This window comes from Anabrus simplex, chromosome 2 (assembly GCF_040414725.1).
Source record: "Anabrus simplex isolate iqAnaSimp1 chromosome 2, ASM4041472v1, whole genome shotgun sequence".
NCBI classification, from domain to species: domain Eukaryota; kingdom Metazoa; phylum Arthropoda; class Insecta; order Orthoptera; family Tettigoniidae; genus Anabrus; species Anabrus simplex.
In genome coordinates, this window is record NC_090266.1 from 155,667,776 (window position 1) to 155,694,818 (window position 27,043).

At 40.7% G+C, this 27,043-nt stretch overlaps 1 protein-coding gene across 1 annotated transcript in view; it reads left to right on the forward strand.

Moving 5' to 3' along the window:
- The first annotated feature begins 20,070 nt into the window (after positions 1–20,070).
- Positions 20,071–27,043, forward strand: part of Cht11 (Chitinase 11) — a 141,093-nt gene continuing 134,120 nt past the window's right edge. Inside the window, exons 1-2 of the mRNA XM_067138935.2 lie at positions 20,071–20,284; positions 20,365–20,522. Coding sequence (XP_066995036.2) covers positions 20,226–20,284; positions 20,365–20,522 — 217 coding nt within the window. The 5' untranslated portion in view covers positions 20,071–20,225. The remainder of the gene's footprint in view (positions 20,285–20,364; positions 20,523–27,043) is intronic.

Genomic DNA, 27,043 nt, shown 5'->3' on the forward strand with positions numbered 1-27,043 from the left:
TTACAGTACATTGCACATATATAAAAGACGCCACTTACAAACTTGCTTGTTATCCGCTAATTTCTGCGGCCACAAAAGTCACATTTTTCAAGAATGATGACATCTACACATGATAGAGTGTCTGATTGTGCTGTTTTGAACCTTTCTTCTGTCATTTCGAAGTTATTCGCGATCATGAATAACAAACGATCGGCTTTTAGCAACGGCTGATGCACAACGGCTGGTAGAGCTCCATGCGGTACTGGATCGTGACGTCACAGCGCGCCGCTTACGTCAGAGGCCGTTTCACTCGCCTTGCGGAAAGGCACTATTAAATATTTTTTTAATGGTAGAAAACAAGGCAACATACCACAATGTAATACGTTTACGTACTATTTCATTGGTGTACTTTTCAAAAAAAATATTTTTGAAAATGATGCATGTTCCCAATTACGAACTAATCCGGAAACCACTAGCACATCGTCGATGAATGAGATTTCCCTAGTTACAAAATTACGTCACAGACACAGTCGATGTTATGTAATGCAGCTTATCAGTGCTGTAAGTGTGATTCAGGTAGTCACGGTACTGACCGGCTGATCTTCACCACTTCCGGGCTCAACCCCTCTCTTTCTTCGCACCGCTTATCAGCTTATTTTATCAGCCCAGACGTGAACAGGCGTGATAATGACCTGCACACCACTTAAAATATTAATTTTTCGAATATAGATTTTTAGTTTATTTCTCCATTATTGAGAGGACTACTTTTTAGTCAAAATATGGACTATATTGATTTTAATGACGAAGAATATGGAACATATGTGCTAAACTCCAAAATATGGAAAAATATGGAAAATGAATACTCCATTTTTCAACTCCACACGTCATGATTCGTAAAGATAATGCAAAATATAATTAATTTTAGCTTCCTAAAGAGATATGTATTTACAATTAAATCCGTTCCCTGCTCATATGCAATCAAAACTGGAAATAATGTAGTAAATATCACTCCAGTCGGAGAAATGGTTAATGGATTTCACGTGCTGCCACGTGTATTCCTCTTGGGTAGCGATTTTTTAACCACTTTTATAGGGAAACGAAATTCACATTATTAATGCATAAGCCTCGTATTTCACTACTAACCATACCAAAGACACCTTATATCAACTGTTCAAGTTAGTTACGAGGATTGGGGCAAAAATCATGACAACTATATTTTTCATGTAGATATGTGTCGTGTGAAATTTCTGCAGGCATAGTGTGTATGCAGAACAACAGATGGCTCTGTGATAGCTGGTAGTAGCGCAGCGAGGGCTGTGAAATCAGTCAGTTGGTGAGTGTCGTGCGAGATGGAAGTAACCCGCGTTGAGCATCGTGCTTACATCAAAACAGCCGTTCTCCGAGGGAGAAATGCGATGGAATGTCACAGTGAATTAGCGGAAGCCCTTGTGAATAATGCCCTACCATACCGTACAGTAGCATGGTGGGTAGGAAAGTTTCAGCAAGGACGTGTGTCAACCAGTGATGAGCAACGTTCGGGACGACCTGTCAGTGTGCGGACCGACGTGGCACGTGCCGTCATCGAGGAGTTCGTGGATGAAGACAGACGTGGGGCGCTACTGGAGTTAGAGAGTGCAAGTGGCATCGAGAAACGCACCGTCCACAGGATATTGCGTAATGAGCTGCAACTGCGCAAAATCTCATCGCGGTGGGTACCGCATGGACTGACGGAAGTTCAAAGGTGGGTGCGCTATGCAATATGCTCCAACCACCTTGCACGCTGGCAACAGGACGGCGATCAATTCTTGCCACGAATAATCGCCACCGATGAATTTTGGGCCAGGGCATACGAACCAGAACTGAAACGTCAGACCGCAGAGTGGCGACATGCTGGATCACCAAGGAGGCAGAAGGTCCGTCAGAATCCTTCCCCAGTCAAATTGATGGTGATCGTCACGTAGACGTCACGAGTGTCATTGTTTGCCACGTTGTTCCACATGGCAGAACAGTAACCGCACAATACTACAGGGACTTCCTGGTGCGACAGGTACGACGTGGCGTTCGGGAGAAACGTCCGGATCTTGTGGACAGTGCAATAATCCTGCTCGACAATGCAAAACCACATAAAGCAGAGTGTGTAGGGCAGCTACTGCGACGTTGGGGATGGGAAGAATTGGAGCACCCACCGCACTCTCCCGACATTTCGCCCTGTGACTTTGATCTCATTCGAAAGATTAATGAACCACTACGTGTTAGGCGGTTTGCAACACGAGAGGACATTGCTAATGCTGTGCGCCAACAGGTGACCCGATTCACACATGGTGCGGCAAATGCTGATACAGATGGTATTCAGCGCCTCCCACATCGTTGGCAGCGTGTGGTGTCAGTAGCAGGGGACTACTTCGAGGGTCTTTAGGCCCAGGTTTTTCATGTCAACATTATGTGTACTGTGTTGTCCTTCTTTTGCACCGGGAAGGCCATATTGCCCTGTATACTACCGTAATAAATTAGTGTGTTACGATATTTCAGTGCTATTCATTGTCCACACATGTAGTTAACACCTTGTCCTTTCGTCTGTATATGTCACATTTTCCAACCGGACTGGTATCTTCAAGAAAAAAATAGTTGCCATGACTTTTGCCCCAACCCTCGTATAACATATTAAGTTAAATATAGTCCGCCTCTCTGGTGCAGTGGTTAGTATAATTAGCAGCCACCTCCGGATGCCCGGGTTCGATTCAAGGCTCCGCCACGAAATTTAAAAAGTGGTACGAGGGCTGGAACGGGGTTGACTCAGACTGGGGAGATCAAATGATTAGAGGGGGTTCGATTCCCTCCTCAGCCTTCCTCAAAGTGGTTTTCCGTGGTTTCCCACTTCTCCTCCAGGAAAATGCTGGGATGATTCCTAACTTAAGGGCACGGCAACTTCCTTCCCTCCTCCTTGTCTATCCCTTCCAATCTTCCCATCCCCCGACAAGGCCCCTGTTCAGCATAACAGGTGAGGCCGCCTGGGTGAGGTACTGGTCATACTCGCCAGTTGGATCCCCCGACCGAAAGTTTCACGCTCCAGGACACTGCCCTTGAGGCGGTAGAGGTGGATCCCTCGCTGAGTCCAAGAGAAAAACCAACCCTGGATGGGGAAACATATTAAGAAGAAGAAGAAGAAGTTGTTGAATATAAACCTCAAAATTAATTTTTAAAGTCCTCTTTGTTCAAAGTTTTCTATGGCTAGTACACAAATGCTAGCTCTGAAATGAGAATGAACTGCAAACTAATTATTTATTGTTCTGATTGTTATGAATTAATATCAAGTCATTGACTTGGTCTGGGTCTAGCTGACTCCTACGACTCGTTAAAATCATTCCAGATTTGCCAAAGTTTCTTTCGCTACTTGCACTGGTTGCTGGGATGGACAACGTACGTCTGGCAAATACTGACAGAGTCGGAGACTGATTTCATACTCCTCCCACCAGCGCAGTAGGTCGTCATCATCTTCACCAGCATTCATATTGCAGTATATCCCTACTTCGTCACCAGCAGCTCAGCTGTCGCTTATCCACTCATTGAATTTGTTCTTTTTTTTCTGAGGCTCTTGTAGGCTGGTCGATGCATACACTGTGCAACGTGAAGAATCCACAGAGAGAAAAAGATAAAATTAGAAATAAAGTAACTTTACAAGGTGCTTGATGGACGTTGTAATACGATCACTTAAGTAATTACACACAGCAATTTATATTACGAACCTGATATATTAGGAGTTATACAGATATGTCTGATTTCGTCCATTACGCCCTTCCTTTCACCTTCTTCTAACATTTTCAAGTGGCTAAACTGAGGCCATAGAAATGTGGCCATTTCGTGTACAGTTGAGACTTGTACCCTTTCAATTAAAAGCTTGTGAGCTCTGATCTTTAATTTACGGATTTCGTAAAAGTAAAATCACGGTTCAACATAATATTAGTGTAATGACGTAATGACTATATGCATATTACTTTATTTCTTTTTTTTGCTATCGGCTTTACGTCGCACCAACACAGATAGGTCTTATGGCGACGATGGGACAGGAAAGGGCTAGGACTGGGAAGGAAGCGTCCGTGGCCTTAAATAAGGTACAGCCCCAGCATTTGCCTGGTGTGAAAATGGGAACGGAAAACCATCATTTATGGCTGCCGACAGTGGGCTTCGAACCCACTATCTCCCGAATACTGGATACTGGCCACACTTTAGCGATTGCAGCTATCGAGCTAGGTGCATATTACTTAAGTGGCATAAACTGAAGAAGTCAATCATTAACAAATAGGCTTACCTCACAGCCTGATTCACTGACTGAGCAATGCTGCCGCAGTTTATGGAACCACAGAGTGCTAAGAGAATTGTTGGTGCTCTGTCATATTCCAGATCATCTGTTGCCTCATTGAATGGTTTAAGGAAAGCTACCATCTCTTCCAGAACCTATCTTTCCTATATTTAGGAAATAAACATTACAACAGGCGTTGTAAGATGGGACATGTTTCGCTTAACAGTAGTAAGCATCATCAGCCGAAAATAAATCTTAGCCTAAAGTTAGGTCAGGGCCCCGAACCTAGTGTCCTTAACATATATGGCACCCCAAGAATCAACATTTATATTTATAAAATGAAAATAGGCTTAAAACTAGTATGAAAAAACATGGAATGTTACAACATGGCTAAGAGAAAAAACACAATCGAGTTGAGACAGAGGATAAGAACAGAAAGTAGGCTATAATACAGAGCTGGTAGTGAAATAATTAAAATCATTAGGATATCATTGTTACCAGTCAGTCAATCAGAATGTTCAAACATAAAAGCAAGCGTGAAAATATATAAGAGTGTTCATCATGGCTGAGTTAGAAAAAACACGTAATCGTGTTGCCAGAGGTAAAAACATAAGGTACAACATAGAGTTGGCAGTGTAGTATCAAACTCATGGCTGCCAGTCAGTTAATAAGAATGTTCATATATAACAAAACATAATGGTTATATTCTTTTAAGTGAAGAAATAATTAAATCCCACTCTTGTATAGATACGTGAGAACGGGAGAGAGAAATTATATGTTGTAGCAGACATGGAGTAGTAACACTTCAAACAGGATTGATCACGCCTGAAGCCGCTTCATTTTTGCTGGGAGTTCAAGACCAAAACGGAAAAAGATAAGATGCCAAGTGCGTGAACTGAAATCTGAACATCTTCCATAAGAAAGCTTGTCTCATCAAATACGTGCGCAAGTGCTGTATTTTTGCAGTGAGCAGCACAAGACAGACATCTATGATCTTCGAAAGCTGTATTTAAGTTTGTACCCTGATCTGTTACCAAACCACTTCTTTATAATTACACTGAGGAATATTTAACTCGGACATTATTTCGTAAACTTCCTAAATTATACTTGTTCTCTTTGTATTAGGAAATTTTGTAGTAAAAAGCACATTCTGATCAGCTTCCACTCTCTGTCTATACGCCGCGTAGTCAGCGTCAGATAATGGGTCTAGTTGTACTAGTCAGTCCCCTTATCAACAGTAGTTGAGCAGCATTTTTTGTGCATGGCAGAAATAATCAGCGGCATTATTTCGCTTCGTATTTCATCTGCCTTTCCATGGACGTTTCTACTGATGGTGGAAGGATGTGGTAACACATCAATAATATCTACTTTGCCAAAATTAGCACCGATATTAATCAGTTCTTGCCCTAATTCTTTAAAGAATTCTCCGGCAACAGTGTTAAACGGTCAGAAAAGTTTGCCACACATGAAAACACACGCGCTAGTTATGGTTCGCTTTGTAATGCCGGGCAATGCTTGGCGAGAAGAGCCAGCATTAAATTTCCAAACGTGTTTTTTTAAATGAGTTTTACCGGATTTATATGTCAACAGTGAATTGCACGTTTCACAGGAAACATACCCTGTCCGTTGACTATCTGCAGTGACCACAAGCAGGAACTTCTTCTAAACATCAGAACTGAGCCCATCTCTCTTGTTAGTTTTTATTCAGTGCTTTGAATATTAGCCACAACGCTGTCCGTCGATTCACGTAGCATGGTGAACTTCAGCTCAAAACTAACGGTTAACGGCTTTGCTCTTTGTAAACAAGGGCTTCCTCATATCTGGATAAACCACATTGCTTGCAACGTCAGTAAAGCGAGCACGGTCATCCTCCCTTGTCAGCAAGATCCGCTTCGAACATGTCCTGTCGAACGAATTGTAGCAAACTCGGGCATTTTAGCGTAGACGCTCCACTCATGCGTGATAGTGGTTGCATATGCAGCAAGGCACATGTTGCTACGTCTTGGTTACCCGTCTCAAGTTCGAACAATGCACGCCAGAAGGCAGAAGTATTCAGTTAGCAGTATGTAAAGACTGTTGGTTACAAGGATAACGTCCAGATAGAGGAGGAGACTAATGCTAAAGAACTATTAAAATTTACATATGATAATAATAATAATAATAATAATAATAATAATAATAATAATAATAATAATAATAATAATAATAATAATAATAATATTTGCTTTACGTCACACTAACTAATTTTTAACGTCTTTGGAGACGCCGAGGTGCCGGAATTTAGTCCCGCAGGAGTTCTTTTACGTGCCAGTAAATCTACCGACACGGGGCTGTCGTATTTGAGCACTTTCAAATACCACCGGACTGAGCCAGGATCGAACCTGCCAAGTTGGGGTTAGAAGCCCAGCGCCTTAACCGTCTGAGCCACTCAGCCCGGCATGATAACAATGACATCTATATATATAAAATATGAGTTTTGTCTGTACATTGCTCAGAATTTGAAAAGAATGGTATTTCTGTATCGATCATGTCCACAGTAACAAGAAAATGCAGTTTTTACTTTTCCGTAATGTCTGTCTGTCTGTCTGTCTGTCTGTCTGTCTGTCTGTCTGTCTGTCTGTCTGTCTGTCTGTCTGTCTGTCTGTCTGTCTGTCTGTCTGTCTGTCTGTCTGTCTGTCTGTCTGTCTGTCTGTCTGTCTGTACACGCATCACTAGAAAACGGCTGAAGAGAATTTAATAAAAATTGGTATGTAGAGTCGGGGGGTGAGCCGCTACAATCTAGGCTGTAAATTATTTTATTCACGCTGAGTGAAATGGTAGTTTAGGGGAAGGCCTAAAATTCAATTCTCAAATATTTATATTATTAGTGGTCATATCGATACATACTACATAACTAAAGTTACATAGAATTAATTTTTGATCAGTTTAAGCTATAAACAATTTTATTCACCCTGGGTGAAATGGTAGTTTAGGGGAAGACACCTAAAATTTAATTTTTAAATACCTATGTTCTTGGTCCCATGGAAAAGTACTACATAACAAAAGTTATAGAGAATATAATTTCCGATCATTTATGTTTTATTCAGTTTTACCGTACCGACTATGATAAGAGTGGTATTTCAGAACCGGAAGACAATTAATAATGTGAAGGCCTACAATATCGAAAACGCGTAACATAGATCAACAATAACATTACACTGACCGTTGTTTGTTGTAATGTTCTTTGTCTCTTATGCTGACATTCAACTCCGATAGATGGGATTACTGCTGCGTACCGAGTATAACAGCCTAACTGAATATTGGCGGGAAATAGCTGAGGAGTTAGATAACTTTCTTCTTTAGCATGCCAATCCTCTGGTTCATACGTTTTCTGATACTGCTGGTACGTAACACACTGGTTCATCATAGTATTCGATACCTACTCTGACAAGCTGTTTTGAATGAGCAGTGTACGCACTTAAGTCAGAGGCTCAGTTAGTAGTTGTAGGAGTAGTAGCATGAACTGGTCTGGAATTACAATTTAGCCCTATTCCAAATTATAGTACCACAATTCACTAAATAACTCAAAATTCTACCCTGAAAAGAGCCGTTTCTTAGGAAAAGCTTCTTCCTCTTCACTTTCATTAAATCTACATTCATTTTATTCCAAATTAGCAGCGAAGACGTGGTTTCTTCTCTGTCTTGGAGGAAAAAATTACCTCCACGTCAGATAGTTATTTCCTCCGCCAGTGTAGTGAATTGAGATTTTCCGACTCATCGGGTACTCCCAAGAAACAGATAAGTAAACGGACATAGTTTTTGCCCTGGGACTATACACTATTTGACCCCCCCTACCGAAAAAAGGAAGAAGATTGTTCACGGATCACGGATGTCTGCGTCTTGGTTTTTCCAGCTCTGTAGCATTGAACTGTTAGTTTCGGCAGCATAGTACTGTTCGTTAAAAGTGAGAAAATGTGTGGTTTTTCATTTGATCGTGTATTTCATATGAAGGCATTGCTTTTAACTCATTGCGGACCGTGGACGGCGTAAGACGTTTAATGTTCCGCGTGAAGCAATGCCGTTTATTTTCGTCATCTCTGCATTCTTACACCTTAGTCAGCATTGCTGGTTCTAGCAGGAAGTTGGTTGATCTTTTTGAGATAACCCTCGCGTTGAGTGGGCTCATGTTTATCTTAGCTGTTTTAGCGGGAATATCTCAGCACTTTCTCGCGCGTCAAGTCGGTACTTCAGATTCCAATGCAGTGCGTGTCGTTCTTACCGAGTGTAGTATAATGGCTTATAAAACACAGTTTCTTACGGAAGATTAATTCTTAGATATTGTTCACAATGATTATTCTGGTGATGAGCTTATTCCTGAAATAGACTCAGACAGTGAAAGTGAGAGTGACGAGGAAATTCCGATTCCCGAATCCGATAGGCCTATAGAGGAATGTGCCTGATAAATATCATCCTAGTTATTGTCCACCCGTTCCACCATTTACAGAGAATTCAGGTATAAACGTTCAAATAGAAAATAAGCAGGATATTTTGAGTTACGTGAGTATTTTCATGAATGACGAATTTTATCAGTATGTGTATGAGCAGACCAATCTATACGCGAGATAAGTGGTAAGTGCGGCGCCCCGGCCTTTCACAAAGAATTCGATCATGCAATCGTGGAAACCGATTAGTCCAAAATCCTGATATAAAAATGTACTGGACCGAAGACCCTGTTTTTCATACTCCGATATTTTCTAAAACAATGTTCCGAATACGCTTCCTTCATATTGTTTCATTTCTTCACTTCGGTGACAGTAATCATTATGCCGAAAATACAGATAGGCTGTATAAAATTAGACGTATTTTGAAACCTGTGACACCAGATATCACACCCTAAATATTTGCTAGAGGTAAGCACAAAGTATCATTTTTCTAACATTTGTAGGTTAGGAGTAATTTTAAATTTTATTAAGTGATGCACATCAAGAGGGCCGGGCATGAAAATGGCTGGTCCAGGCATTCAAGTGTCCCGCTCAGAAGCAGGTACTGAACGTGTTAATCGCGCCATTCCTACTGACGTCATTGTAATGACCCATGTTCATTTCAGTTGGGAAAACCAGTAAGAGAGTCTTTCTGCGAATCTATAAAGGCAGGTGGAGAGTGAGTATCTGCCATTATAATGAAAACTAACCAACCTGATTGTGACTGACGGTAGGCAAGCTGACCTAACATTACAATTAAAATTGCCCAACCCAGTCTTCATATGAGAAAAGACATTGGTGACTTGCCCGTCGTGCTTCTGGGGCAACGTTAAGAGCTATGCAACTTAATGCAAACTTGCACACAACGTTTACACTACCTAACCTAGAATTCTGTATAAAATTTAGAATTCCGTAGCGAAGCACGGGTACATCACCTAGTTTACAATAAGATACAAAAGTTGAAAACTAGAAAAGCGGCTGGAATTGATAAGATTTCTGGGGATGTACTAAAGACAATGGGTTGGGATATAGTACCATATCGGAAGTACTTATTTAATTATTGTTTGGTCGAAGGAGCTATACCAAATGAATGGAGAGTTGCTATAGTAGCCGCTGTGTATAAAGTAATGGGTGATAGACATAAAGCTGAAAATTACACGCCAGTCAGTTTGACATGCATTGTATGGAAGCTTTGGGAAGGCATTCTTTCTGATTATATTAGACATGTTTGCGAAATTAATAACTGGTGCGATAGAAGGCAGTTCGGTTTTAGGGAAGGTTATTCCACTGAAGCTCAACTTGTAGGATTCCAGCAAGATATAGCAGATATATTTGATTCAAGAGGTCAAATGGACTGTATCGCGATTGACCTGTCTAAAGCATTCGATAGGGTGGATCATGGGAGACTACTGGCAAAAATGAGTGCAGTTGGACTAGACAAAAGAGTGACTGAATGGGTTGCTAGATTTCTAGAACATAGATCTCAGAGGATTAGAGTAGGTGAAGCTTTATCTGACCCTGTAATAATTAAGAGGGGAATTCCTCAAGGCAGTATTATCGGACCTTTATGTTTTCTTATATATATAAATGATATGAGAAAAGAAGTGGGATCAGAGATAAGGCTTTTTGCGGATGATGTTATTTTGTATAGAGTAATAAATAAGTTACAAGATTGTGAGCAACTGCAACGTGACCTCGATAATGTTGTGAGATGGACAGCAGACAATGGTATGTTGATAAACGGGGTTAAAAGTCAGGTTGTGAGTTTCAGAAATAGGAAAAGTCCTCTCAGTTTTAATTACTGTGTTGATGAGGTGAAAGTTCCTTTTGGGGATCATTGTAAGTATCTAGGTGTTAATATAAGAAAAGATCTTCATTGGGGTAGTCACATAAATGGGATTGTAAATAAAGGGTACAGATCTCTGCACATTGTTATGAGGGTGTTTAAGGGTTGTAGTAAGGATGTAATGGAGAGGGCATATAAATCCCTGGTAAGACCCCAACTAGAGTATGGGTCCATTGTATGGGACCGTCACCAGGATTACCTGATTCAGAACTGGAAAAATCCAAAGAAAAGCAGCTCAATTTGTTCTGGATGATTACCGACAAAAGAGTAGCGTTGCAAAAATGTTACAAAGTTTGGCCTGTGAAGAACTGGGAGAAAGAAGACGAGCTGCTCGACTAAGTGGTATGTTCCGAGCTGTCAGCGGAGAGATGGCGCGGAATGACATTAGTAGACGAATACTTTTTTTTTTTTGCTAGGGGCTTTACGTCCCACCGACACAGATAGGTCTTATGGCGACGATGGGATAGGGAAGGCCTAGGAGTTGGAAGGAAGCGGCCGTGGCCTTCATTAAGGTACAGCCCCAGCATTTGCCTGGTGTGAAAATGGGAAACCACGGAAAACCATTTTCAGGGCTGCCGATAGTGGGATTCGAACCTACTATCTCCCGGATGCAAGCTCACAGCCGCGCGCCTCTACGCGCACGGCCAACTCGCCCGGTACGAATAAGTTTGAGGGGCGTCTTTAAAAGTAGGAAAGATCACAATATGAAGATAAAGTTGGAATTCAAGAGGACAAACTGGGGCAAATATTCATTTATAGGAAGGGGAGTTAGGGATTGGAATAACCTACCAAGGGAGATGTTCAATAAATTTCCGATTTTTTTGAAATCATTTAATTAAAGGCTAGGAAAACAACAGATAGGGAATCTGCCACCTGGGCGACTGCCCTAAATGCAGATCAGTATTGATTGATTGATTGATTTGACTGATTGATAGAACCCAGCCGGGAAGGCGGTTTGAACAGGGTTGCGCAGTAACATTCGCGCGCTTTGTAGTATGACGTGTTTTCTGCCGAACCAATAGAATCATTTCTGTAAGAGGTGCCTGTTTGTGCGGGTCACGAGTGAATGTTTCGAGTTTTTATTTGTAAATATCACAATCGACGAATTTAGGGAATTATTTGCGTGTTTACGATGGATCCAGGAAGAGCAAAGAGACAAGTATTTCATCGACAGGCGAGGGAAATGGTATTTAGAGTGTATTTGTATTTTGTAAGCGCCACTTATTTTTATTTCAACGGGGAGTTCTACGAACAGACAGAAGGGGCCGCGATGGGGTCGCCGCTCTCTCCAATAATAACAAACATGTATATGGAACACTTCAAACAGAAAGCCTTAGCTACATCTGCCCTGAAACCGAAATGTTTTCTCCGTTTTGTGGACGACACATTCGTAATCTGGTCTCACGGGAGCAATAACCTACAGCTATTTCTCGACCATCTCAACTCCGTACACGTAAATATTCAGTTTGGAAACAGAAGTAGACGGAAAACTACCGTTCCTGGATGTGCTAGTAATACGCAACTCCAATGGGACGCTGAGTCATGCAGTGTACAGGAAACCCACTCACACAGACAGGTACCTACACGCCTCGTCTCATCATCACCCATCACAAAAGCAGGTTGTCCTAACATCACTGGTGAACAGGGCCTTAGCGATATCTGACGCAGAGCACCTCGAGGAAGAGAATGAACACCTCACGAGAACCCTCAGGAAGAATGGCTACTCGCTCAATAACATCCGACGAGTCCTTAAAAAATCAGAAGAGAACAAAGAAAAGGCCGCCGCAGGAGAAAACAACGGGAAAGAGGAACTGACCCGCCCGAAAACAGCGATACTGCCTACATTAAAAACACTACAGACAGGATCGGCAAGATACTGGACAAATACAACATAAAAACTATCTATAAACCTCACCGGAAGCTAGCCCGTTATCTATCACCAGTAAAAGACACAATAGAATTACAGGCCCCTGGAGTATATCACATTGAATGTAGCTGCGGAGCTTGTTATGTAGGTGAGACAAAACGTCTGATGTCCATCCGCCTAAAAGGACATATCCGTCACACCAAGAACCAAAACACAGATATTTCAGCGGTAGCCAAGCATTCCTACGAAACTAGGCACGGAATATCATTTGACAAGACCAAGATCCTAGCAGCTATCCCTTGGAATCTGGAAAGGAAAATCCGCGAGGCTATCGAAATCAAGAAACATCCGAACAACATAAATTTAGAAGAAGGATATAAAATCAGTAATTCTTGGATGCCTATCATTCATAGTTTAAGACATGCAGACCACAACCAGGGGCGTAGCCAGGGGGGGGTTACTGGGGGTTAGAACCCCCCCCCCCATGGAACTTTCACAAAAAGAAAATAAATATAAACTGACAGTTAACAATAAACTAAATAAACATTGCTTAAAATAGATAGATAATAGATAATAGAAAATAGATAATGTCTATTAACTGTTGGAATATGCAAAGTCAGTATGGAGGTGTCTGCATGACTGCCGCGGCAGCTCATTGGTCGTAGTGTGTGTGTTTCGAAACACCGCCGGCTCAATCAGCTGTCTCGATGCCTCGACACCACAACGTTTCGTGTACCGTGTGTTGCGTGAACAGAAGCTCAGTCCTTCCGTACATGTCAGCTACATCGATGCTTTGAAACAGAAAAGATTTTTGAAACGTTGACGGTGGTTTGTTTATCTTCTCGCCTCAATAGAAACACTCCGATTGACATTGTCCTGAAGTTGAACTGTAATAGACGCTTCATATTCCACACCGCAAGTCAAGTTACTAAAAGAACAATGTACTCCGCATTGTAAGGTATTTGTTGTACATAGAAAAAGGACATTATTGTTCTCAAAGCAGGGTCATACTATGCTCCCATTTGTCAAGTGCAAACGTTTCGAAAATTATGTTTTTAAACTTCAAATTGAACTAGATTTTAAAGCTGGATTAGGCCAAATCTGTTACTGTACGACCAACCAGATGAAGTAGTCAGAGAAAAGAAGTATATCTACTTGCCTACAGAGCCATATAACAACAATAAATACGAGTTTGACGACGTAGAAGTGAGGGGTCTCATGATCGGTGCAAGAGGGACAATCCCTAAGAAGACGAGTTTCAACATCAGTACCAAGGACCTCAAAGCGCTCAGGGATTCTCTTCTGACACTCATTCAGACACCACTTATATTCGCCAGACAAAGATCATGGATTTATCATTTACAAAGAAAATCCTTATATTTAACGAAGTTGTTATAGTGTATTCTTTGTCTTTACGCAGCCACCTAGTGGATTTTAAAAATAAAATAAAAATAATACCGATATTCGACTCTTCTTAGATGAATTACTCATTTTATAATCATTCAAATTAGTTCACTTAGTTGTTAACTATCTTACCATGCTTTCGTAACTACATGGTTACATGTACGTAAAACCGAGCGAGTTGGCCGTACAGTTAGCTGTGATCTTGCATTCGGGAGATAGTGGGTTTGAACCCCACTGTCGGCAGCTCTGAAAATGGTTTTCCGTGGTTTACCCATTTTCACACCAGGCAAATACTAAGGCTGTACCTTAATTAAGGCCATGGTTGCTTCCCTGTCCCATCTACGTATCTACCTATCTATGTCGGTGTGACGAAAAGTAAATTGTAAGAAGAACATGAAAAAGGAAATTGAAGACAACAGAAAGAAGATTATTCCTATTATCGAAACTATCATTTTGTGTGGCCGCCAAGGTTTACCCCTTAGAGGACATAGAGACGATGGACCCATTATATTGAATGATGAAGAGCCTACTGAAAATGATGGAAATTTTAGTACTTTCCTTCATTTTCGTGCAAGAAATGGGGATGAGGATTTAAAAACTCATTTGCTTACAAGCAGCCGCAATGCTATGTACATTAGCCCACAAACTCAAAACGAGATCATTCACGTATGCAATTACTTTATTGTTGAAAACATCGTGCGCAGAGTGAACAGATCACAGTGTTTCACTATAATGGCCGATGAGACAAGTGACATTTCTGGAATGGAACAAATGTCACGTTGTGTTCGGCATGTCAACCCTGACTCTCAGACACTCAGGGAGGACTTCCTCCAGATTGTACTGATCACTGACGCCTCTGGAAGAGGTTTGGCTGCCAAAATAATTGATGTGCTTAAGAAGATAGGAGTCAACTTAAAATATTTAAGAGGACAAGGATATGATGGAACTAACGCTATGAGTAGGCAGTTTAATGGCGTCCAAGCGATAATAAGGGAGACCTACCCATTGGCTTTGTACGTGCACTGCAGTTCACATGTTCTCAATCTTGCTATAACCCATGCATGCTCAATCCAAGGAATCAGAAACTGTTTGGGTACTGTGAGGAATATTTGTTCATTTCTTAGTTTTCCTAAAAGGTTAAATGCATTTAAAGAATCGATAGATGCCACTGTTCCTGAAAGTGACAAAACGAGGCTTAAAGCATTGTGTCTAACAAGATGGGTGGAGCGCCATGAAACAATTGCAGTATTTTTAGAACTGTTTGATGCCGTTGTTGCAGTTCTTGAAAATATAGTACAATGGAATAATAAAGAAGCCTGCACTAATGCTCTACATATACTAAATCAAGTATTTAATGTAAGTGCTCTTCTTAGCAGATTTTTTCAAAGTGAAGAGTTGGACATTGCAAAAGCATTTTCATATGCTAATGTTGTGGAGGACAGAATTATCAAGATCAGAGGAAATGCAGAAGAGGAGTTCATAAACATATTTATGCAAGCAAGCAAGAAAGCTTCTCAATTGGACCCACAAATTACCACCATTCCTCGTATAGCAAAGCGCCAAAGGTAATGAAGGTATCGGCCAAAGGAACACAAGGGCCACGAAGGGCGTGAAAATGAAAGACTCCCTAGCCCTCGCAAACCTAATAGCGTTAGGGTCGGAAAAGAACAAGAGTTGACCAAGAGAGGTCGGATAGGATAGATGAAAGTGAGAAGCCTGGCACAAGTAAGTGGGAGCAATGCCAGGACTCAGCTAAGGGCCCCGTGGTCGCCAACCCACGCTCCATAGTTCAGAGCCCTTGGGGCGTATCCTTATGACAGTCATACATGCGCGTACCAGACACGCACAAGAAGTTTCATTATGTTATATCTTAATTTTGTAACTGTAACCCCCCCATTGGGCGATCCTGGCTACGCTACTGACCACAACATAAACACACGGGCCGCAACCCCATTACATAACAGCGCGGGCAAGCCCCCATTACCTGGCTGTGACACATACGGTACTTTCCGGAATACTCACGAGACAGCCAGGGCTTAGGTCAGCCAGAAAGGCTAGGATATAAAAGGCCAAGATCAGGGCCACTCTAGTAGTGTAATTTCTGCCTGGGAGACTGATTACCTCGGATCGAGTAGGGGTATTTCAGTCGCCTTGACAAAGAATACTGCAATGTATTCGAAACGTCGGCAAACTGTACGTGATGTGCAGACAAGTACAACACGGTTCAACCCGGAAATTAAATTAAATCATTCTTCACACCGTGGAAGCTTCACTTCTAAGAGAGATTAGAATTGTTTCTTTTGATTAGTATAATGTCCAATCACTACTAACGTCAATTTGTGTTGCTTTTCTTTCATTAGTATTGTAATTGATATTCAGAATATGTTGATTATTAAACGGAACATCCTTCCACGAAAAGAAATATTTCCGGATTTCTCATTTTACAGAATAAGGTAATATCATGATGGTTTAGGTTAAGGTATTAATTCACAAAACTCCTGATGCGTCAGTCAGATCTAAAATAAAGCAAACGGTGCGATACTGTGACCCAACTCGATGAACCTTCACGTCTCTAGAGTGGAATCTTTTGCATCACCGCATGACACCAGCCGATGTATAACGTTTTTAACCAGAACCCAGTATTTAGAGATGCGCGAAAGGTCACTATATATATAACTTTTGTTATTGTAATTTATATGACAGGTTTACGTACAGCGTTATAATATTAAAATACGTGAATCGCGAAAGAACGATCAAACTATTAATCATTAAATAATTAACTGGTAGTCCAAACGATGCAATGAAAAAATCAGATTTTAGATTAACTAACTTTGCTTCATTCCCCCATTTATTTACTGCGTAGGTGACCTTTTTGGTGAGGAAGCAAGAGGAACTAAAATGAGTACACTAGGAAAAATTCGTCCCAAAGCTGTCGGAATTTTCCTCCAGTTTCTACACCACTGAATCTGTGCTATAAATTTTGTGGTTTCCTCGGGCAAGAGGTTCCCTTTGCAAGGCCTTATATTCATGTTTATATTTCACGGTTTAGCCGATTGTTAATCCACCGACTCAAGATGGGGTTTTACAGATAACAAATATTACGATAACGTTTTCTATTTGAATTTATATATTTTACAACATGTTTGCATAACACTTGTCGGAGTATTGTAACTCTATTGTTACTCTAAAGGCTAGTACACACCAAGCGACAAAGTTGCGGAACACGTGTATCGCGACAAGTCCCAGGGATGTCCTACGACATTTTTTCCGTGTTTGGGACTGTCGCGATATAAAAGTTGCATGTCGCAGGTCTCCCATTCGAAATGGGATAGGCTATATGATACAAATGTTGCGCAACATGATGTAGTCTGGACGTGTCGCGAGACAAAGTCCCGATACACGCCGATGCCAGTGTGCAGATAGCCGCCACGTGTTGGTGTTGTGTTTCGTGTTTTGCGATGGAAACTACTCTAAAAATCATTGAGGATTTACACACCCTCCCATGTCTTTGGGATGTCATGTCTACCGAGTATAAAAACAGAGACAAAAGGAGGGAAGCAATGGAGTCTCTGGCCAAAAAGTGCACTATGTCCATTCACGAGATGGATAAAAAGATTCACTACATTAAAAGCACATAAAGCAATTTCTTGCGCCATTTCGCGCCGATTCCTGTGGTGCAACTTGCTCTATAAATGTGGACGCGGGACATTGTATCGCAACAGTCTAGGGACAGTGTCTCGCGACTTTGTCGCTAGGTGTGTACTAGCCTTAAGAAAAATCTGAAAATGATGAAATAATTTCCGGTCTAGAAAGCCAACAATAACGGCCGAGAGGATTCGTCGTGCTGACCTGACGACACCTCGTAATATGCAGGCCTTCGGGCTGAGCAGCGGTCACTTGGTATGTCAAGGCCTTTCAAGGACTGTAGTACCATGGGTTTTCAATGAAATAATTTGTTTTAATGATGAATGCGTCAGAACAATTCGGGACGAAGTATAGCAGGACACTGAAGAATTGGAGACTAAACAGTGAATATGATATGTACACAGACGATTCGGTTATGGAATTTAAATACTTAACTAAAGCCTACTGAACATGATCTTAAGAATGTTCAGACTCTAAAGTATATAGTCCGGTTCTTTGACTGAATAATCTGCGTAGTGTTCTTCGGCTCAGAGGGCCCCAGGTTTGATTGCCGGATAGGTGGGGATTTAACCATGTCAGGTTCATTTCACTAACTCGAGGACTGGGTGTTTTTGTTAGCCTCAGTACACATTCATTTCCACAAAACATATCACATGATCAGCCACTACAAAAATACGCAATAGTGAATACATTCCAGAACACAGTAAAGCATCCAGCCGTAACCCTATACAGTACTTAATCCCCAAGCAATTTGGATAACACCAGGAAGAAGAAAAAGAAGTGATTTTAAATATATTTGAAACACGATCTACAGATATATCAAATATTGAAGACAAATATGTGTCAAAAATGTTCCAGTTTATAAGCACTTAAATATATGGGTTTCAACACTTACAGTGTTAAGACAATATAATTTGTAATTCGTTTTCCGTATTTGTATTACGTAAATAAAATACCCAAACAAAACATTTAGAAGTGAATAACTTCTTCTAGAGTGCAAATATTAATGGTGCAATTTTTTTGAAAACGGTAAAAGCAAACGATCCATATACCTCACCAAAATTTTACCAAAAAAATAATAATTGCAGTAAGTTTGGAACTACAAATTCATAGAGAAATATTAAAATATGGCATATTTTACAAATGTTTGATTTCATTTTTTTTTTAATAGGTTGAATTTACGAAAGCTCATGATGTGCTGTTAACATTTATCAGGTTCTTCTTTTAGTTCGGGGCTGTTTAACCCCCGCAATCTCCTTTGCGTACGGCCTTACAGTGTGCACTTCAACGAAATATAAATTTATATTATTTTAACTTGTAATTAATATTGATTAAGTAGTCATTCATTTCATAAGATCGAAATAATCTTGGTTGCTGCAGCGTAAATCGCTGCTAATTACTGATATCTGCAACGTAAGTTTTCTTCACTAATTGTTACATCTTTCTATGACACATTCTTGTAATGGCTTCATTATAAAATATGAGTCATGAGCTCAAACACATTACACAAATTTTTATTTCAATTTCAAATCGAATAACAAACAATTAAAATGTCACATCACTAAGCACAGGTTTTGACAAATAAGAACTCTTTTTCTTTTCTTTTCTTTTCTTTTTTCCCTAGTGGTTTAACGTCGCACTAACTCTTCGAATGTTTTCGGAGACGCCAGGATGGGAGAGGGCTTGGATTTGTAAGGTAGCGGCCGTGGTCTTAATTAAAGCACAGGCCCAGCATTTGCCGTGTATGAAAATGAGAAACCATCGGAAACCGTCTTCAGGACTGCCAATGGTGGGATTCGATCCCACCCTCTCACAGCTCACAGCTATGCGACCCTATAGGCCTACTCATGGCCAAATCTCTTGGTAGGTACGTACTTAACAAATAAAGTGTACGGTAAGGGTTGCAATTTTTTTGAAGATATGAGGAAGTGATTTTGTGCTTTTTCGCGACTTTGTTTCATACACTTAATATCATAATACAACTGAAGGGAAAGACTGAACAACACTATATAGACGTCTTGAGTTGTTGTTGGTAGCCGTTGGTAATCGCTGGCCAATAAGCTTCTATGGTAAAATGAAATTGTACGATTGACAAGACTGAAGGACCAAAGCGGATGCACAATATTGATCCACAAATAGACTTAAGTTAACGTTTCGTAAAGTAAAACAGTCTCAGGAGTCCACCTGACAATTCGAAGTATTGTACCGTATCTCAAGCTTTGGATTCGATGCGTGGTCCACTTAGTCAACACTGCTCGAAGGAATTGCTTACGAGAGCGTAATTGCAACATTTTGGAACCATTGCAATTTATTTAGGGGCAACAATGGTTAAGGAGTTCATAACAACACATATTTCCAATTGGATCATGCAAGATAAATAAATCACTGCTGGTCACCACGAGCATTACGGCCAACGATTCTCCTCTGTTCCCTGTTGATTATGTTATAAGTTGTAATGTTGGTGACAATGCGTTTTATAATTGCATGGCCGACTTGATCCGACGCTATAGATGGCTGGAGCGCAGCGTGGATCTAGTTGGCTATGGTACTTGTGTATTTGAATATGGTGATGTTTTCCGTCTAGACGTAGTGAAAGATGTCAGTCTGTATGACATCTCAGAAGTAATTTAGTGACCTGCTAATTAGCTACTGTCCTCTTCGTTTGCATATATAACCTATAAAAGTGATTAGAGAGGAGTGACATTGGATGTTGTGTGTTGTGTTACGATGTCTTCTTCACGCCCACCTCCACAAGCAAAATACGAATTACTTGGGGAACATGCTCGGTACTGTAATTTTTCTCACATTTTTTAGTTTGTTCGCATGTTGTTAATGATGGATTATATAAGGAACTGTTTCCTTTCAGAACAACGTCGAATACTAAAAGAGCTGCAGCGGCTGCAGTTTTAATAATTGCCATATTAGGCATCACAGTCATTACAATTTATTTATCTTGGAATGGAATTAATGCGGTTGGAAGAGCAAGTTTTCTTCATTTAGCTGATCATCAAAACAATGATAATGGTATGTTACCCTTAGATGTATTTATTACTAGTAGAAAATGAGCTCTCATTGAAGCAGGTCACTTTTTTAAATACTAAATCTTGCATGACAAACATGCTAGTGGGCTACCAGCAAAATTTCATTTCAGGAAGCAATAATGACAAAAAATATTAAAACTCCTAATTACAAAATGGGGTAAAATTGTTACAAAACTTGGTAGCTGAGATTCAGTGGTTAAGTGGCCTTACTTTTCATGCTAATATTTTTAAAAGTATAAATACCAATCACTTAAATTTGGCAGTCTTATTTTCATATCTTTGTTATGTGCCTTAATGTCGCATTCTAATTCGACAGCTTATTAAGAATAATTGTGTAGGCTAGGCTACTTCAATCTCTCCAAAATTATTCTATGCATATTCTGTTTCCAGACATGTATATTATCTCAGTCTTTGAGATGTTCTTGTCTTAATATTCGTTTGTTGCTTACAGGTACATGTGCATAAAAAGTATAATCAAATATAAACAGACTTCCCATCCATCATTTTAAAATGAGGAATGGGTACACACATATTCACTACTCACAGTCATTACAATCTACCATCACATGACAGAGAAATGGCCAGCATGTGACCTATAGTACACACACTTTTTAGTGATAGATTTTTGTACTTGGTTGCGAAGTAAGAAGGGAGCCCTGCCGGTTCCGGTAGTACTGCCAACTGAATGAAATGAAATCTAAATTGAATCGATAATATGATCGATCGATAAGAATTTTCTAAACCTTTATTATCTTACGCCAACAACTGTGTCACACACACAGTATATAATATTATATAACATTTCCCGATGCGAAACGTGTTCCTAGCATGAATTCTATAGTTTGCCTTTGCTGTGTAAACAACAACAGTACGAGTACTTAAAGTGTACACCAGATGTCGCACAGCAATAATAAGCGATTCTTAGTTTGTGTTTCAAAAGTTGCCAGTACGAATCTCAAAGATAACCGAAGTCGACCGATTCAGCACTTGGGTGTAAATCTATCGCTAAAACATGCGCAGATAATTTACACTCCTTTCTGGACCTACCAACTGTTCTGCCGTGAGGGCATTCAACTTGTAAATGTACGTCACTGTTACAATATGTGATACAGACTGAACTACTGTTTTTTTAGTGGAAAATAAATTAGCCTAGGGAGCATTGTAAACCAATGGGAGCTGTGAGCTTGCATCCGGGAGATAGTGGGTTCGAATCCCACTGTCGGCAGCTCTGTAGATGGTTTCTCATTTTCAAACCAGGCAAATGCTGCAAATGCAAAGGCCACGGCTGCTTCCTTCCAACTTCTAGGCCTTTCCTATCCCATCATCGCCATAAGACCTATCTGTATCGGTGCGACGTAAAGCCACGAGCAAAAACAAATTTTGGAAATAGCCATCCTCAATTATAGACTTCTAGAACACTGTCCCATAATGTTAGTGTCATGATAGGATATAGAACAAATAAAACAGTTGGTAGGGTGGGTTTTTTTTTTTTTTTTTTTTCAGACACAGAAAACTCTTATGGCGTTGATGGGATAGAGAAGGCTGGGAGTGGGAAGGAAGCGACTGTGGCGATAATTAAGGTTCAGCATTTGCCTGGTATGAAAATGGGAAACCGCGAAAAGTCATCTTCGGCTCTGTCGATAATGGAGTTTGAACCTATTATCTCTCGAGTGCAAGCTCACAGCTGCGTGACTCTAACAGCACAGCCATCTCGCTTGGTTTACTGGGTCTTGGTGTGCATTGTAAGTGTAAATTGTGAGGAAGACAGTTCATAAAACTTGATGCATTTCAAATATCCAATACTTACTAACACTGACACAGAAATGTCATGATCATCATAATCATTTTACAGTTCCAGTTTCCTGGGTACTGTTAGCGAGCCTCTTCCATTCTGTCTTACTGAGATACGTTCTGTTGTTAATGACGTCCTCCAGTGTCCTTCCCCGATCTGCAATGTCCATCTTTATGATGTCCATCCAGTAGATTCTTGGTCTTCCCACCATCTGTTTCCCGGCCACATGTCTCTCCAAGTTAACATACACTGTCCTTGTTGACTCCATCCTCATTACATGCCCAAACCACCTCAGTCTCAACATGCTGACCCGATCAAAAATGACTAACCACTTATGCAGAAATGTATATAAGGAGTTAAATTGAATAGGTATATTCACTGGTAATGCTATTGTGTATCATATAACGATGGTGGCGAGATGCCATGGAATAACTTTAGTAGACGAATAAGCATGAGTGGAACTTTTAAAATTAGGAAATGTCGTGATATGAAGATATTGTCAGAATTCAGGAGGACAAATTGGGGGCAAATATTCATGTATAGGGTGAGGAATAAGGGATTGGAGTAATTTATCAAGGGAAATGTTTGATAAATTTCCATGTTCCTTGGGAACATTTAAGAAAAGGCTAGGTAAACAACTGATAGGGAATCTACCATCTGGGCAACAGCCCTAAATGCAGACCATTGATGATTGAACGACATGAAGACTGCAGTATTAGTCACTGGTTCTGTACAGCGGGGAAGATTATAACAGTTAAAATTTGAAGACCGAGCTTGATAGCTGCACTCGCTTAAATGCGGTCAGTATCCAGTATTTGGGAGATAGTGGATTCGAACCCCACTGTCGGCAGCCCTAAGCATGGTTTTCCATGGTTTCCCCAGTTTCACATCAGGCAAATGCTGGGGCTGTACCTTAATTAAGGCCATGGCCACTTCGTTCCCACTCCTAGCTCCTTCCTGTCGCATCCTCACCATAAGACGTAGCTGTATTGGTGCAGCGTAAAGCAACTTGAAAAAAAAAAAAAAAAAATTAAATGAAGAGATACAATATGTATTGTTAATGCAAATACGATTTATTCTGTTTGTAATATAGTTCATGATGTCATCATCTCCTTAATCATCAAGGCTATTGAAACAATTTTAAATGCATTTTTCAAACATCTTGAATATGAAGCTGCTGTTTCTCCTGCTATCTAGACTAGGTTTATAACGTAAGAAGCTTCTCCCCGTGTCGCTTGTTATCAAGGAAATGAAGAGAAAATGATGTCTAGATCATGTTGGGAAGTAGCTATGCTTTTTTGTGACACCCTAAAAAAATTTTTATTTTAAATATTCCAGTATAGCTGTGACATTTCTGAGAACAATTTTCATTTTTGAATGTGTACTCAACAGCACAAAATTGGGTATCGCAGAAAATGACTTTCTTTCAAAATTAGTTTGATGTGGGATGAACATATTCTGCAGGTGGTAGGATTCCAAGTATCTTCACTTCGGCCTATGGCTTTCCACAGTTTAAGAATATCCTCGTGTTTCGAGAACGCATAAAATTAAATATTTCTTTTCCAGCCAATTTTTGTGCAGTTGGCTGTACTTTTGCTAGACCTATAAAATTATGTAATGTTATTTGTTTTTGCATCTCTTCAACTGCTGTTGATTTTGTGAGCCACCGGAATGTTGGAAGTTTTTTCAATAGGAACTGGAAGCTGAAGATATTGAGTTGTTGCATTTTTAACACCCTTGAATGCCAGCCACTTCAGAACAATTGTGCCACTGTGGTTGACTTTTCTATGAACATGCCATAAGCTACACTGTTGATCTTTTTACACATTTCTTCTACTTGCAAATTTTAGAAAATCAGCAGTACTAAATATAAAGTACTGTTTTGGCATGTCCTTAAAATTGTTTTTAATTGGCCCTTAACTGTGTGGCTGAAGCAGAAGAGCAAACTAGTCATTTTCCTCACATCCATCTCAGAATGTGCTCGTTTATAGTACGTTCTTGGCTTAATCAGATCTATAATACCAATATACTGTAAATGGTCCGTTATTGGACATTATAAATTTTCCAGCTAACTCATTCCTGGTTGCCAGCGTTTCGTCCCCGTGTGCTAAGTTGGGCTCATCAGTTGGTACAGCACACCCACCAAGACACATGGCTAGTGCATACCATGGAGACTGCGTAGGCTACTTGGAGTCACCGGCAGTGCCAAAGCACTATGAGAGACTTTGTCTCATTACCAAAAATTAGCTGGAAAATTTATAATGTCCAATAACGGACCATTTATATTGGTATTATAAATTTACTCATTTGGAACAAATATTTCAGGTTCCCTATGGGAATCAACATCTATATTATCTGATGGCCAAGCAGGCATCAATTTATGGTAATGATACAGTCTCTCATAGTGCATTGGCACTGCCGGTGGCTCCAAGTAGAAAAGCTGGCCTTTTGAACCCAGCTTGGAAGGTTCGATCCTGGCGTAGTCCGGCGGTATTTGAAGGTGCTCAAATACGTCAGCCTCATGTCTGTAGATTTACTGTCATGTAAAAGAACCCCCTCATGACTAAATTTCAGCACCTCGGTGTCTCAGAAAACCGTAAAAGTAGTTAGTGGGACGTAAAGCAAAATAACATTGTAGATTCTATTATCATCGATCTTGCTTTAATTAAAAATTGTTCACATCATGCAAAACATATGGCAGGTTACTCATGCACTCATAAGCATAAGGGTTAAAACAAATTTCTAACTGAGCTTTAAGACTTACCTCAATATTTCCAATTTATACCTCAAGTCGATACAACGGCATGTTGTGGCCCCTAAAATGTGTATCACAGCATCGTAGAAATTAGGAATATTCATTAAGTTACTCAGAAATTTCTTCTAAATCGCAATCAAAGAAAGCGCAGGGGCCTGTCCTGTTATCAGATTCTTCAGTTTCTCGATGACCCCTGAAATGTAATCCTTGCTTTGAAAGGAAAAAACACACTCTGTTGAAGTGCTGATATTATATTTGTTTTTATTAGCTTATTATTCTCGTCAATTTTCTTTCTGAAAGCTGTACTCTATTCTGGACCTTCCGAACTGAATCATATCGGCAACAGCGTTGACGTGTGCTTGAGACAATTCTCCATACAATCTTTATTCCAAGCATTCTTTTCTGAGGAAAATAGAACACATGGCCAACAAGTCGCTACTTGGAGGAATAACTTGAAGGGCTTAAATTTATATTGGATGGACTTCAAGAGGGAATTTCTCATTAGGTTTGATTCCGAAGGGGTGAAGAGCTCCGTGAAAAGGAAGCTGCTGACCGAGGCACAAGCCCATGGCATGAGGGCTAGCGCTTTCGTCCTACAGAAGTACCACCCCTTTAAGCGTCTGCACCTGGAAGGAAGCGAGAACAAGATCTTACCACACATCACAGAGCTACTCCACGATAAAATTCGACCCCTAGTAAAAGTATCACAACCAAGATCCTCTGTTGATCTACGTAGAATCATCGCCCAGTTGGAGGAGGAACACAAGAACAAAGCTATGGAAGAGACCAGCTCAGTTAGGAAGTGCTACTAGTGTGGAAGAGCAGGACACCTGAAGAACAAGTGCCCAACCTTGACGTCGGAGTAGCTAGGTCCGGCCCATTCTGGATTGAGGTAGGGGGATGGGAACGGGAATGCGCCTCATGACACAACAGACAAGCAACCCTCGTCGAGTAGGAGAGGGATTGTTCACATTGTGAGCAGAACAGGCCAACCTCGCCCAGTTATCATCTTAAGGATAGACAACGGGAGTCTTTCAGCCATACTCAACAGCCAAGCAAGCCATTCATTTGACAACGGAACTGTTGCCAGATTACTACCGCCTGTGAAGCCTCACCATCTTGGAAGAGTAGTGGGAGCAGCGGACGGGGTAACCTATTCCATCCAAGGAAAGACTAACCTAACCGCTAAATGCATGGACCTGCCTATTGTAATTGTCGTTGCAGTACTTCAGAACCTAATACCGGATATATTAGGTCACAACTTTCTAGTGGAATACAAGGTGATCCTAGACTATGCAGCTCATGAAGTATTTTTGGAAAAAGACAGACACAACAGCCCTGAAAATGGTTTTCCGTGGTTTCCCATTTTCACACCAGGCAAATGCTGGGGCTGTACCTTAATTAAGGCCACGGCCGCTTCCTTTCCATTCCTAGCCCTGTCCTGTCCCATCGTCACTATAAGACCTATCTGTGTCGGTGCGATGTAAAGCAACTTGCAAAAAAAAAAACAAAAAAAAAAAAAAACAGATATCTGAGGGTCGCCTGGCACAATGGGAATCTCCGGACTCGCAAGGATGCGGAAGTCGATGTAGACCTGGAAGATATCCAGTTAACGCATCTTCAACCGAGTGAATAAGAGGAGCTGAGACGTGCCTTAAAGGACTTTCCAGAAGTCATCACCAATAAAATAGGGCAGACTACCATGGTAACACACATCGTTGAATGCAGCACTTCCTCACCCTATCAAACAATGTCCATATCCAATCAACCTGGATAAGCGCAACTTCGTCATTCAGAAGATTCTAGAGATGGAAGGGCAAGGTCTCATCGAACCCTCTACATCCTGTTGGGCTTCACCTATCGTCCTACCGAAAAAGAAGAATGGGGAGTATCGACTGTGTGAACGAGAAGACTGTTAATGGACCCATACTCTAGTTGGGGTCTTACCAGGGATTTA